General features: G+C 63.0%; 1 protein-coding gene across 1 annotated transcript; it reads left to right on the top strand.

The window, feature by feature from the left end:
• Nucleotides 1-297: 297 nt before the first annotated feature.
• On the top strand, nucleotides 298-10,473 carry NGFR (nerve growth factor receptor; the record flags this gene model as incomplete). The annotated part of the gene is made up of 6 exons (XM_080633601.1): nucleotides 298-351; nucleotides 3,682-3,823; nucleotides 6,995-7,354; nucleotides 8,829-9,072; nucleotides 9,666-9,826; nucleotides 10,172-10,473. 6 exons carry the CDS (start codon nucleotides 298-300, stop codon nucleotides 10,471-10,473), a joined length of 1,263 nt encoding a protein of 420 aa, XP_080489727.1.
• Nucleotides 10,474-11,201: the final 728 nt, after the last annotated feature.

Below are 11,201 nucleotides of genomic sequence, written 5' to 3'. Positions count from 1 at the left end.
AGGAGGGGACATGGACACAGATGGACGATCGTGAATAATTGAGGGGCTGGACAGAGGCCGAGCTCCCAAATCACTTCGTGGGAGAGCAGAGGGGCTGGGGGGGGGTCTGGTCTTTGTGTGCCGGCGGCGGAGGCTGCTGGCTCGGGCGCTCGCCGCGATGCTCCAGGGGCGGAGATGAGGAGGAGGAGGAGGGGGAGGGACTTGCAGCCTTTTCTGGCTGCCGCCGAGGCAGCGGGCGGCAGAGCGAGGGCAGCCGGGCCGCGCACCGGCTCTCGGGGGGTCACCGGCCCCGCCACCATGGCCGGGCTCCTGCCGCTGCCGCTGCTGCTGCCGCTGCTGCTGCTCCCGGCGGTGAGTGCGGGGCTATGGGGAGCGGGCGGGGTCCGGTGGGATGCGGGGTCCTCGCAGGTCCCACATGTATCGGGATGGAGAGAGCCGGGAGGGAGCGCGGCGAGGGGGTCCCGGGGGTAACGGGCAGAGCGCGTCTGGGTGCGGAGGGAAAAGCGCCCGGGGACGGGGTGAGGCGGGGATGGGGGACCCCAGGGGTGGCTCGGGCCCCTCTGGTCCCGCTGCACCGCGCTGTCAGCCCTTTCACACAGGGAAAAAGGGTGACAAGCGCCCGCAGGCAGTCAGCAAGGTGGGGGGGGGAAGCCGCCCACCCCCCGGTGCCTTCCTCTCCTGCCGTCCCGCATCCCCAACGTCCTCCTGGCCTTCCCCAGCTCCAAATTCGCTGCCCGAAGTGGAGGGCGAGACCCTGCTCCCGCGGTGTGAGCCCCTGGGATGGGCACAGCGAGTGCCGGGAACACAACTTCAGGGCACGGGGGCCAGGAGGGAGCAAAGAGCCCGGAGCCGGGTGGGCGCACGGGGATGGACCCAAGTACCCCGGGGGGGGGAGAGTTGCTGGGGAAGGATTTGATGGGGTCCCAGAGGTCTCGTTCGGCAGCCGGACACCTTCCGGGCAGGATATTAAAGCCGGGGCTGTAGCAGTTTCGTGCAGAGACTGAGCAGAGCAGCGGTGTTTGAGGCTCCTGCCCCCGTACGGGCATACGACCGGGCTGGGCAAGCTCCCCAGGGACACCCAACGGCGATGGGCGGGTGGCAGGAAAGGCAGGAGCTGCCCCAGCCGTGTGGATTCAAGTGATCCCACCCCAGGGAATGACCCAACTCGGGCAGCCCCTGGCTTTGGTGTCCCCTGGATCTCTGCAGCCACCTCCCCGGGTCAGCACCCTCTGCTTTGGGGCTGGATCCGTCCCTTGGGGCTGGATCCGTCCCTTGGGGCTGGATCCATCACTTGGGGCTGGATCCGTCCCTTGAGGCTGGATCTGTCCCACCCCGATTACAGCTGCCGGGGTGCACGAGGGGAGCCCAGCTGCTCCCCCCGGCCCGCACCCAAGGCAGGTCCAGATGTGCACCCGCAGCTGTGGCCGCCCCAAACCCCGGCACCCCCGTGTTCGTTGCCCTTTACCTGCGCCATTTGGCTGGAGGAGGCAGAGCCCTCGCAGTGCCCCCGTGTCCGGGGCTGGCTGGACCCGCCGGGCTCAGACGTGGCTTTTCTCTGCTGCCCGAAATTCGGGGCTTGCTCGGAGCCGGGGTTTGGCCTCTCCCAGGCAGGGAGCTCCAGCCAAGAGAGGCAGAGCCCGTGTGTCAGCCTCGGGGGCAGTTCGGATCCAGGCTTGCCGCTGGGCCCATCTCCAGCTGGAGCATCCCCTCCCTGCTCCGGTGAGAAGCGCTGTTCCGTGCCAGGACTCTGGAGCGCACGGTGCCGAATTCCCACCTCGCTTCGCTTCCTTCAAGGCCACCTCCTCACCCGGCAGCGCCTGTTCGGACACACAAACCCACCGAGACGACCCCAAGAGCAATTAAAAGCTTACAGAGGTGTCGCTTGCACCCTCCATCCGTGCCCCCCTCCTTGGTCCAGCTGTCAAAATGCTTTATGGTGTTAATACCTGCGGCTTTGTCAACGGGAGTTGTGTTAATAACATGCACATTTCAGCGGGCTAATGCAGACCATGTGCCCCTCTTCTGAGTGTGTTAATCTTTATGGGGCTTTCAGTGCTCAAGAGGGAGAGCTGAAAGGGAAACGCAGGCAGAGCGGGGGGGACGCAGCACCTGGGGCTGGAAGTCGCGTTTGCTACAGCATTTAGGAGCGCAGATGGGGGGGAAAGGCGCTGGCAGCGCCATGGGGAGAGGACCTGCGGCCACAGGGGTCTCTGGGGTCAGCTAATGGGGGCCCGGGTGTCAGACAGAGGAAGCAGCGCTGCCAGGTCCCATCCCCATGGGTGCAATGGAGCTGCCGGCAGCTGCCTGCAGCGTGGGAGAGCTGCTGCTGCCGGCCCAGCCTTCCCCGGCTCTATCTATAGCCGGCACATTCGGCTGCTCCTCCGGCTGCTGCTGCCCCAGCCACGGGGATGTGGAGAGGGGGTCAAACCGCGGCCCGAGCAAGCCAGGGCTGGAGCATCGGGAGGAGCTCCAGCAGCTCTGCTGGGCCCCAGCGGAGGGATGCATCCAACCTGCTGCGAATCAGCCCCTTCCGCACCCCAAACCCATGGCCCGGTATCATTCGGAGGTGCTGGGAAGCCTCCTGCACACCGAGCCCTCCTTGTCTGCCAAGCTGGGGCCCGGTGCCAGCGCTGGCTGCCAGGCTGGGCTGGGGACGCAGCGCCAGGGAGGAGAGCACACGCTCTCTAGCGCAGGGTAATTGGAGCACTTTGTCATTCAGATGCCTATAATTGGCGCTCCATTGTCTCCGCCGGGCCGGATGCTGCCGGATGATGCGCAGCGAGTTCATAACGCCGCATTGTGCAGGGCTGACGAGGCATCCAGATGCACGGGGAGGGGGAGCTCCCCCGAGCGCCCGCTGCGTTCTTCCCCCCCGCCCCAATTCAGGCTCAGTTGGATGCCAAAGGCATGGTCCAAGCCTGGACCAACCTCAGTGCGAGTAGAGGGTGCAAAAGGAGCCCTGGCAGAGGCTGGGTCACCCACGAGCATCTCGGCAGCCCTGCACCCGGGCAGAGATGCTTCGTGCACCACACAGCCGTGGCCAAGAGGGGCTTTTGGGGAGCAAGCATCCTGTAAATGCACCCCACTCCCCAGGCTGCAATGGGCATCTGCGGGGTGGCTCTGACCCCATGGCTCGTGGCACATTTATTGCTTCCATATGTTACAGCAGGTTTGGGAAGCAGATACACTTACTTCCATTAGACAGTAACATTGCTGAAGCTCTCGGTGCTCCCTTTGAAGTCTTCATTCCCATCGTGGGGTCTGAGTTTGGGTCCCTGTGTGCAGCGAGAGCCACCCAAGCTCTCCAAACCCTTCACTGCTGCAGGGGCTGTAGGCAGTGCTCTGCCTTCCCCCAGGTTGGCAGGGGCTGAGCCCTGCAGGATGGCAAAGCAGCCTTAAAAAGAGGAACAAACAATGCTGTAACCATGCAGAAAAGCCCTTATACCCCCCAAAATACCTACCTACAGTGGCATGGGCTTTCCTGAGCTCCCTCTGGCTCTACAGCTGAGCAGAGATGAGCAGGTTCCACATAGGGAAGTCATTTCTTTGTTTAACGTGAGCTCCCTTTGCCCCTCACTTGGGATATCCCCCCAAAGCCTGGATGAGGGCTCCTTCTCCGCCTGCCCCTGCAGGGAAGGTCCCATCACAGGGGTCACCTCCTGGCTCTGTTTGCTCCGGCAGGGACCCACCTGGGGCTCCAAGGAGAACTGCTTCACCAAGATGTACACCACGAGCGGGGAGTGCTGCAGAGCCTGCAACCTGGGAGAAGGGGTGGTGCAGCCCTGCGGGGTCAACCAGACCGTCTGCGAGCCCTGCCTCGACAGTGAGTACCCGCTCCGCTCCGCATGGCGCTGCAGGGGGGCTGGCACCGGCTCCAGGGGTACTCGAGTCTCCCCAAGCGCATCCTTCTTCCCTCCTGGAATCATTGCCTGGGCACGGCCTGTGCTGTTTGCACAGCCCATACACGGCTCGGCTCTACCCTGCACCTGCCATCTCCGCGCGGACACCAGAGTTACCCCTAGCATTTCGCCAAAGCATCTGCCCTGCTCATCCCAGCTTTCCTTGTTTTGGGACCCATTGGTCCCAGGCACCTTCCCAAATCCCCCTTCCAGCTCCGCTCTCCTCCTGAGGGCTCACAGCCCAAGTTGCGGTGCCTTCCCCACACTGCGCTGGTCCCACATGCATCCATGGGATGCCTCCCACTGAGCCACCTGTATTATTTCCCCTTTTAAAGCCTTGAAAGGCTGCAAACTAAAAGCAAGTTTGAGAGAGGAACAGCAAATCACAAAGATCCCCCAGAGAGAAGGGAACAGTTTTCTCCTGGCCAGCTCCAGGCACATTGCCTGTATCAAATGCTTCATAAATGTCAGTTGGAGATGTGTGCTGGAGACCTGCTTAAATGCTTACAGATGAAGTGGTCCAACTATTACTGTTTAAACAATGCCATGATAGGTATAAGCAATCTGCCCTTCACATTTACTGCTGCAAAGCCTTTGAAGGCCTAAGGACAAGTATTTGGAGGAAAAGCCAAGCCCAGATTGCGCTGGGGATGTGATTTGAGAGGGGGAATGGACAGAGCGTGGCTTGGGCAGAGCAAAGAGGAGGCAAAGTGCAGGGAGGAGCAGAATAAGCAGAGCAGTGTCAGGGCAGTGCTAAAAATACCTCTGCTTTCCTGCACAATCGATGAGCAGAGCTCACATCCCTGTGCCTGGCTGCAGGATGAATCCCACTGGCCACAGGCTCCGGGGATGCTCCAAGGATAACGCTGTGGTACATGGTAGGATCCCTCCAGGGCTGCAGGCTCCAACCCCTCCATCCATCCACTGTGCTGTCCATCCCCATGGGCTCTTCCTATAGGAAGCCAGGAGGGGTGTCAGGCTCCAGCTTTCAGGGCTGGAAAACCAGGGAGTCACTTTGCATCCCTAGGGATGCTCAAACGAGCCCACTTCCCATCAGCGGCTCTTCCAGGCTGGCACATGGCTTGTCTCCCCATTTTTTTTCTGGGAACTGAGGGGATAAAGGGAATGTCAACCCTCCATGAGGACATGGATGAACCACGACCATGACCTGGGTGCCATCTGGAAGCCCATGGATGCATATACCAAATGCCACTGCTCCAGTTTGCATCCCAGCTCCATGTTGCCCCATGCCAGGCACTTGCACTTTTGCAGGGGGTTAACATCAGCTCTGTTGGGTCAGGGCTGAGCTGGAAAGTACCAGGACAAAAGGCTCTGGTCCCTTCCTCCATCCCTGCAGGAAGAAGGGCAGACGGGAGCAAACTGCAGCCGTGAGGCCTCCCAGCATCACAGAGAGAGAGCAGAGCCCCAGGGCTTCATTATCCTGCTTAGCTCTGCTGCTGCCGGACCAGCAAGGCCGAGTGCTCCGGGAAGCTGCCAGTCCCTCTCTCCATGCCTCGGTTTCCCCACACCCCTTCACCCGCATCCCACAACGCTGCCACCATAGGAGCATCTATTCTGTGGGATCCCCCTCACTTACCTGCACAGCAGTGGGGCTCACCCCGGGGCAGCATCAGGCCTCCATCACCCTAGAAAGAAGCAGCACCCAGTTAAGGAACCAAACCCACTCAGTGCCTTAAAGAAAGGGAGCAGCAGAGAGGCTGGGAAGCCCCAGGCAGAGTTACCCCCCCCCCAGCAAACCCTCCTGCTTCATCCCCCAGCCCTGCCCCAGCTGCAGTCTCCCTCAGTTATTAATGCAGCGTGGATTAATCCCCAGAGCTGGGAGCTGCTGGGTGGGGGTGCCCATGGGGTGACTCACGGGTGCGTGTGCTGCAGGGAGGAGAACGTTCCCCGAGCTCCTCTCTGGGCCGAGAGTGGGATTTTGGGGTGGGAAGAGGTGGAAACCTTCAGACCCCATCATTGGTCCCTGCGGGGATGGGGACGGGGTCTCCTGGCCCTGGGGCTGTGCTGGATGCTGCGGGCGCTGGGCAGGCACAGACAGTCCTTGCCTTGGCAAAGCCTCCTGCCTGCCAGGCGTGAGCCAGGGAGGAATGTGGGCATCCCCGCCTGCCCCTCGGGCTGCCTCTGAGCTCTCCCGCTGGATCCCTTCCCAATTCAGCAGCCAAAAGGTGGAGCAAAGACCTGCAATCCCCGAAGCACTGCCAGAGCCAAAGGCTCCGGTGGCCGGAGGGGACGGCCCCGGCAGGAGCCCGCTGGCCACTTGCTTCAGTTGATGATCTCTCCCCTTCTCCCTTCCCCTTGCCAGCCAGCCCTGATGGCTGCTCATGATTTATTGATGCCCTCGCCAGCCTCCATCGCTGCGGGTGGAAGGGAGGGAGCGAGGGGGCCCTGCAGGAATCTCGGCTGTAATTGCTCGGCTCAGATACCTCGCTGCCACGGAAAATGTGCCCACTCAGCTCCGGGCTTTTCCTGGCCACTTCCCTGCTCTAATGGTGCCTATCAATAATTCACAGTAATGCGAAGGATGAGCTCAGGTTAATGGGAGCAGAGCGTGCCCCGGTGCTGCTTTGGCTCTGCTGGGCCGTGGGGCAGGCAGTGAGGCAGGGGCTGGTGGAGCATCCCAAGGCAGGGACCCCTTCCACTGGAGCAGCTTGCTCCAAGCCCCTGTGTCCAACCTGGCCTTGAACACTGCCAGGGATGGGGCAGCCACAGCTTCTCTGGGCACCCTGGGCCAGCGCCTCAGCACCCTCACAGGGAAGAGCTTCTGCCTAAGAGCTCATCTCAGTCTCCCCTCTGGCAGGTTCAAGCCATTTCCCTTGGCCTGTCCCTACAGGCCCTTGTCCAAAGCCCCTCTCCAGGTTTCCTGTAGCGCCTTTAGGCACTGGAGCTGCTCTGAGGTCTCCCCTTCAGGAGCCTTCTTCTCCTCTGGCCTGGGGGAAAAGGGAAACGCACAAACCCATCTCCATGGCCTGGCACCACTTGGGGATGGGACGAAGCCACTGCCAGGATCAAAGTGGCCACAGGGATGGGGATGCGGTGCTGGGACCGCGCTCACCTCCCGCTCTGCTCCCTGCCAGGCGTCACCTACTCGGACACGGTGAGCGCCACGGAGCCCTGCAAGCCCTGCACGCAGTGTGTGGGGCTGCAGAGCATGTCTGCGCCCTGCGTGGAGTCGGATGATGCCGTGTGCCGCTGCGCCTATGGCTACTTCCAGGACGAGGCGAGCGGGAGCTGCCGGGAATGCCGCGTGTGCGAGGTGGGCTTCGGCCTCATGTTCCCCTGCAAGGACTCGCAGGACACGGTGTGCGAGGAGTGTCCCGAGGGCACCTTCTCCAGTGAAGCCAACTTCGTGGACCCCTGCCTGCCCTGCACGACCTGCGAGGAGAATGAGGTGATGGTGAAGGAGTGCACGGCCGTCTCGGATGCTGAATGCAGAGGTAACGCCGCCTTTCCCATGGCAGAGGGCAAAGCAGGGTTCACCAGGGCTTCTGCCTCAGTTTCCCTTTGCACCACAGCCTTGGGGAGACAGGGTTTGAAGGGAGGACCCCAGTGTCTCGCGGAGATCCCAGCCCTCTGGCATTGCAACACGGAGCTTCCTACCAAGGCAGCCCTTACCAGAGCCATCGTTTCCCTTGCAAATGCCCAACCCCAGGGTCTGCCCAGCCCTTTCCAGGGAATTCCTTGGCTGAGCTCCCGGCAGGATGCTGCTGCTGCTGCTGCAGGTGCAGGCGCTCTGCCGGGTGGCTTTCGGTGGCCGGCAGCAGTGAATGGAGCTGAGAAGTTCACCAATCCCAGAGGCTGTGCTCAGCGCTCCTTGAGCCTTCACAGGAGGGAACTTGGGTTTCCAATGGGAATGAACTGCCCTGAAGAGCTGGGGAAATCTCGAAGAGCCCGGGAGGGGTTTGGTGTCCAGGGGAAGGGGCAGAGCATCCCCCTCCGAGCACCCCAGGCTGCTCCTTGGCAGCAGCAGCAGCAGCGCCGTTCCCAGCCGGACTGAAAAGCGCTTTGTCCCGGGCGCCGCTGATGCCCAGCGCGGGGGCAGCCGGAGCAGCTCCCTCGGAAGGGTCGAGTAAATGGAGCCAGAAGTCAAGGAGCACAGGGCCAGCTTTGTGAGCTGGCAGCGGGGCCCTGCGGCAGCGGCCGTGCCGGCCACCGCAGCGGCGTTCCCAAAGGGCAGCGGGGTCTGGCTGCGGGCCACGGCGGGAAGGGCCGGGAGGGCAGGATGCCACCATGGCACCCGCTGCATCCCGGGCAGGGCAAGCCCTGGGAGAGGGGTTTGGGAAGGAGCCAGCGCCCAGGGAGGGGTTTCCCTAGGGCAAGGTGAGACGTGTCCACTGGCTCCCTGGGATACGCCTGGGTGCGGTGGGAATGGGTCACTCCCAAGCAGGGCCGGGATGGGGGGGTTTGTGGCTGCAGGCTGGGGCTGGGAAAGGGGCAAATCCTGGCTTTGGAGCTGCTGGGTTTCCTTGCACAGGTCCTGGTGCAGATGGGAGGTGGGGGGGGAGGCAGCTGGGGCTGATGCTTGGGGCTTTGGTACCAGCAATAGGAGTCCAGGGCTCAACGTGCAGGCTGCACGGGGTGGGAAAAGGACTTGAGCAAACCCAGTGCTGAAGAAGCAGAGCTCACAAAGCCATGGCCATGACCAGGCAGCACCATTCAGGGCAGGGGACAGCTCCCACTTGTCCTGGGGACAATGTCTGGGGACAAGGGGATGGGCAGAGCTGGCACCTCCGCAAGCCCCATGGCCTTTGGGAGAAGGTCCATGGCTGCACGGCTGATTCTTCTCTTCTCTCTTCTCTTCTCTCTTCTCTTCTCTTCTCTTCTCTTCTCTTCTCTTCTCTTCTCTTCTCTTCTCTTCCCTTCCCTTCCCTTCCCTTCCCTTCCCTTCCCTCCCTCCCTCCCTCCCTGCAGACCTGCACCCGCGCTGGACAACGCACACCCCATCCCTGGCGGGCTCCGACAGCCCCGAGCCCATCACCAGGGACCCCTTCAACACCGAGGTGGTGCCCAGCACCCTGGCAGACACCGTCACCACCATCATGGGCAGCTCACAGCCTGTCCTGAGCCGCGGCACCGCCGACAACCTCATCCCTGTCTACTGCTCCATCCTGGCAGCCGTGGTGGTGGGGCTGGTGGCTTACATCGCTTTCAAAAGGTAGAGGAGCAAGGCAGCACCGTGGGGCCGTGGCAGAGGAGTTGGATAGTGGGGAACAGGCTGTGCCCCCCCAGAGGTCCTGCAGCCAGAGATATGTGGCCAAAGCAGAGGGAGGTGGCCAGCCTGGGGGGTAGGAGGTGGGCTTCCAATGAGGCAGTTGAGGGGTGAAAGAGGGAGATGGCGGCAGGGTGTGGGTGCAGGGAGGGGAGCCCTCATTGCATCCTGCCCCTGTCAGGCCCCTGCACACTGCAGCGGCCGTCATGGCCCATCAGCATCAGCAGCGCATCCCTGGGCAAGCCAGGGCTGGTCCAGCGGCTCCCCGGGGGCTGGAGACACCCCAAAGGTCCCACAGGCAGCCCCACGCCCTGGCAGCGCAGCTGCATTCTTGCAGCAGATCCGTGCAGAAGGAGCCCTGCCCTGGTCCCCTGCAAAGCTCAGCGCCCTCAGACACTGATTTGAACTGATCCGAGCATCCCTGAGCTGCGGGAGGAGCGCTTCCCCCTGGGACGAGCGGTGCCAGGGCTGAGAGCCAGCAAAGGTGCTCCCAGCCCGGGGGACCCTGCCCCTTGTCACCTCCCGCTGCCCTCCTGCAGGTGGAACAACTGCAAACAGAACAAGCAAGGGGCCAACAACCGCCCCGTGAACCAGACGCCCTCGCCCGAAGGGGAGAAGCTGCACAGCGACAGCGGCATCTCGGTGGACAGCCAGAGCCTGCACGACCAGCAGCCGCCCAGCCAGAGCACCCAGGGGCCAGGTAGGGTGAACTGGGTGCCGCAGGGTGGGCGAGGGACCCCTGGGATGGGCTGAATGCTGCTGCATTGACTGGATGAGGGGTTTGGGGTGTTGGTTGATGAGAAACTCAACCACCCCCAGAGCGTGAGCAGCAGTTAAAGGGAGGAGATTCTCCTCCTCTGCTGTGCTCTGGGGAGACCTTAGAGCAGCTCCAGCACCTAAAGGGATCCAGGAAACCTGGAGAGGGGCTTTGGACAAGGGATGGAGGGACAGGCCAAGGGGAATGGCTTTAACCTGCCGGAGGGGAGACTGAGATGGGATCTTCCAACCCAAACCATCCCATCCCGCTGTGCCTCGCCCTCCCCAGCACCCAAGGGCGATGGGAGCCTCTACGCCAGCCTCCCCCCGGGCAAGCAGGAGGAGGTGGAGAAGCTGCTGGGCAGCTCGGCGGAGGAGACGTGGCGGCAGCTGGCCGGGGAGCTGGGCTACAAAGAGGACCTCATAGACTCCTTCACGCGGGAGGAGTGCCCGGCCCGGGCCCTCCTGGCTCACTGGGCCTCCAAGGACACGGCCACGCTGGACGCGCTGCTCGCGGCCCTGCGCAAGATCCAGCGCGGGGACATCGCCGAGAGCCTCTACAGCGACTCCACCGCCACCTCTCCCGTCTGAAGGGCGGCCCGGGGCGGCCCCGCGGGGTCCCCTTCCCCGTTCCCTCCCTCGCCTCTCCCCTCCCCGGCACCCGGAGCCCCGGAGGGGAGGGTGGGAAGGAGGCGGGGGCTCCCCGGGCCCCCCCAGCTCACAGCCCTCTATGCACTGAGCTCCTGGTTTCGGTACCGCCCCCTCCCGACGCCGTCTGCCCCCGGCAGCCCGTAAGCGGTTGGGTGCGGGGCTCAGTCCCGCTCAGCACCCACAGCGCGTCTGTCCTCAGAGCATCCTCTGCGGCCCGGCGAGGCTGCACAGGCACAGGAACCTCTCCTCTCCCCCCTTCAGATCCTTCTCCTTCCTCCCTGAGGCTCCAGTTCTTCTCTTCCTCCAGCCTTTCCTCCTTGTCCCACCTCACTGCTACCCCCTGCTCCTCTCCAGCACCCTGAAATCCAGCTGCTTTCCCAAACCACAGGGCTGGGATGAGCACAGAGAGAACTGGAGCTGCTGTAACCAGGATTTGGGAAGGGGTCTGGCCCTCTGGCACCACGAGGGGGGGGGGCTGGGGGAAAGGACTTGGCTTGCAGCAGCCCAGCCTACACTGTGAAATGGGGGGGACACGGCCCCCACTCACGCTCCATGAGGCTGCCATTGAGCTCCACTCACTCCATTTGAGGAGCAGCCGGGAGCATCTGAACACTGAGGTGCCAGCACCACCTCCTCAGAGCTGGAGCTCCATGGGGAGGACATTGAAG

This window comes from Psittacula echo (genome assembly GCF_963264785.1).
Source record: "Psittacula echo genome assembly, chromosome: 23".
NCBI classification, from domain to species: Eukaryota; Metazoa; Chordata; class Aves; order Psittaciformes; family Psittacidae; genus Psittacula; species Psittacula echo.
This window is presented reverse-complemented; position numbering and strand designations above follow the sequence as displayed.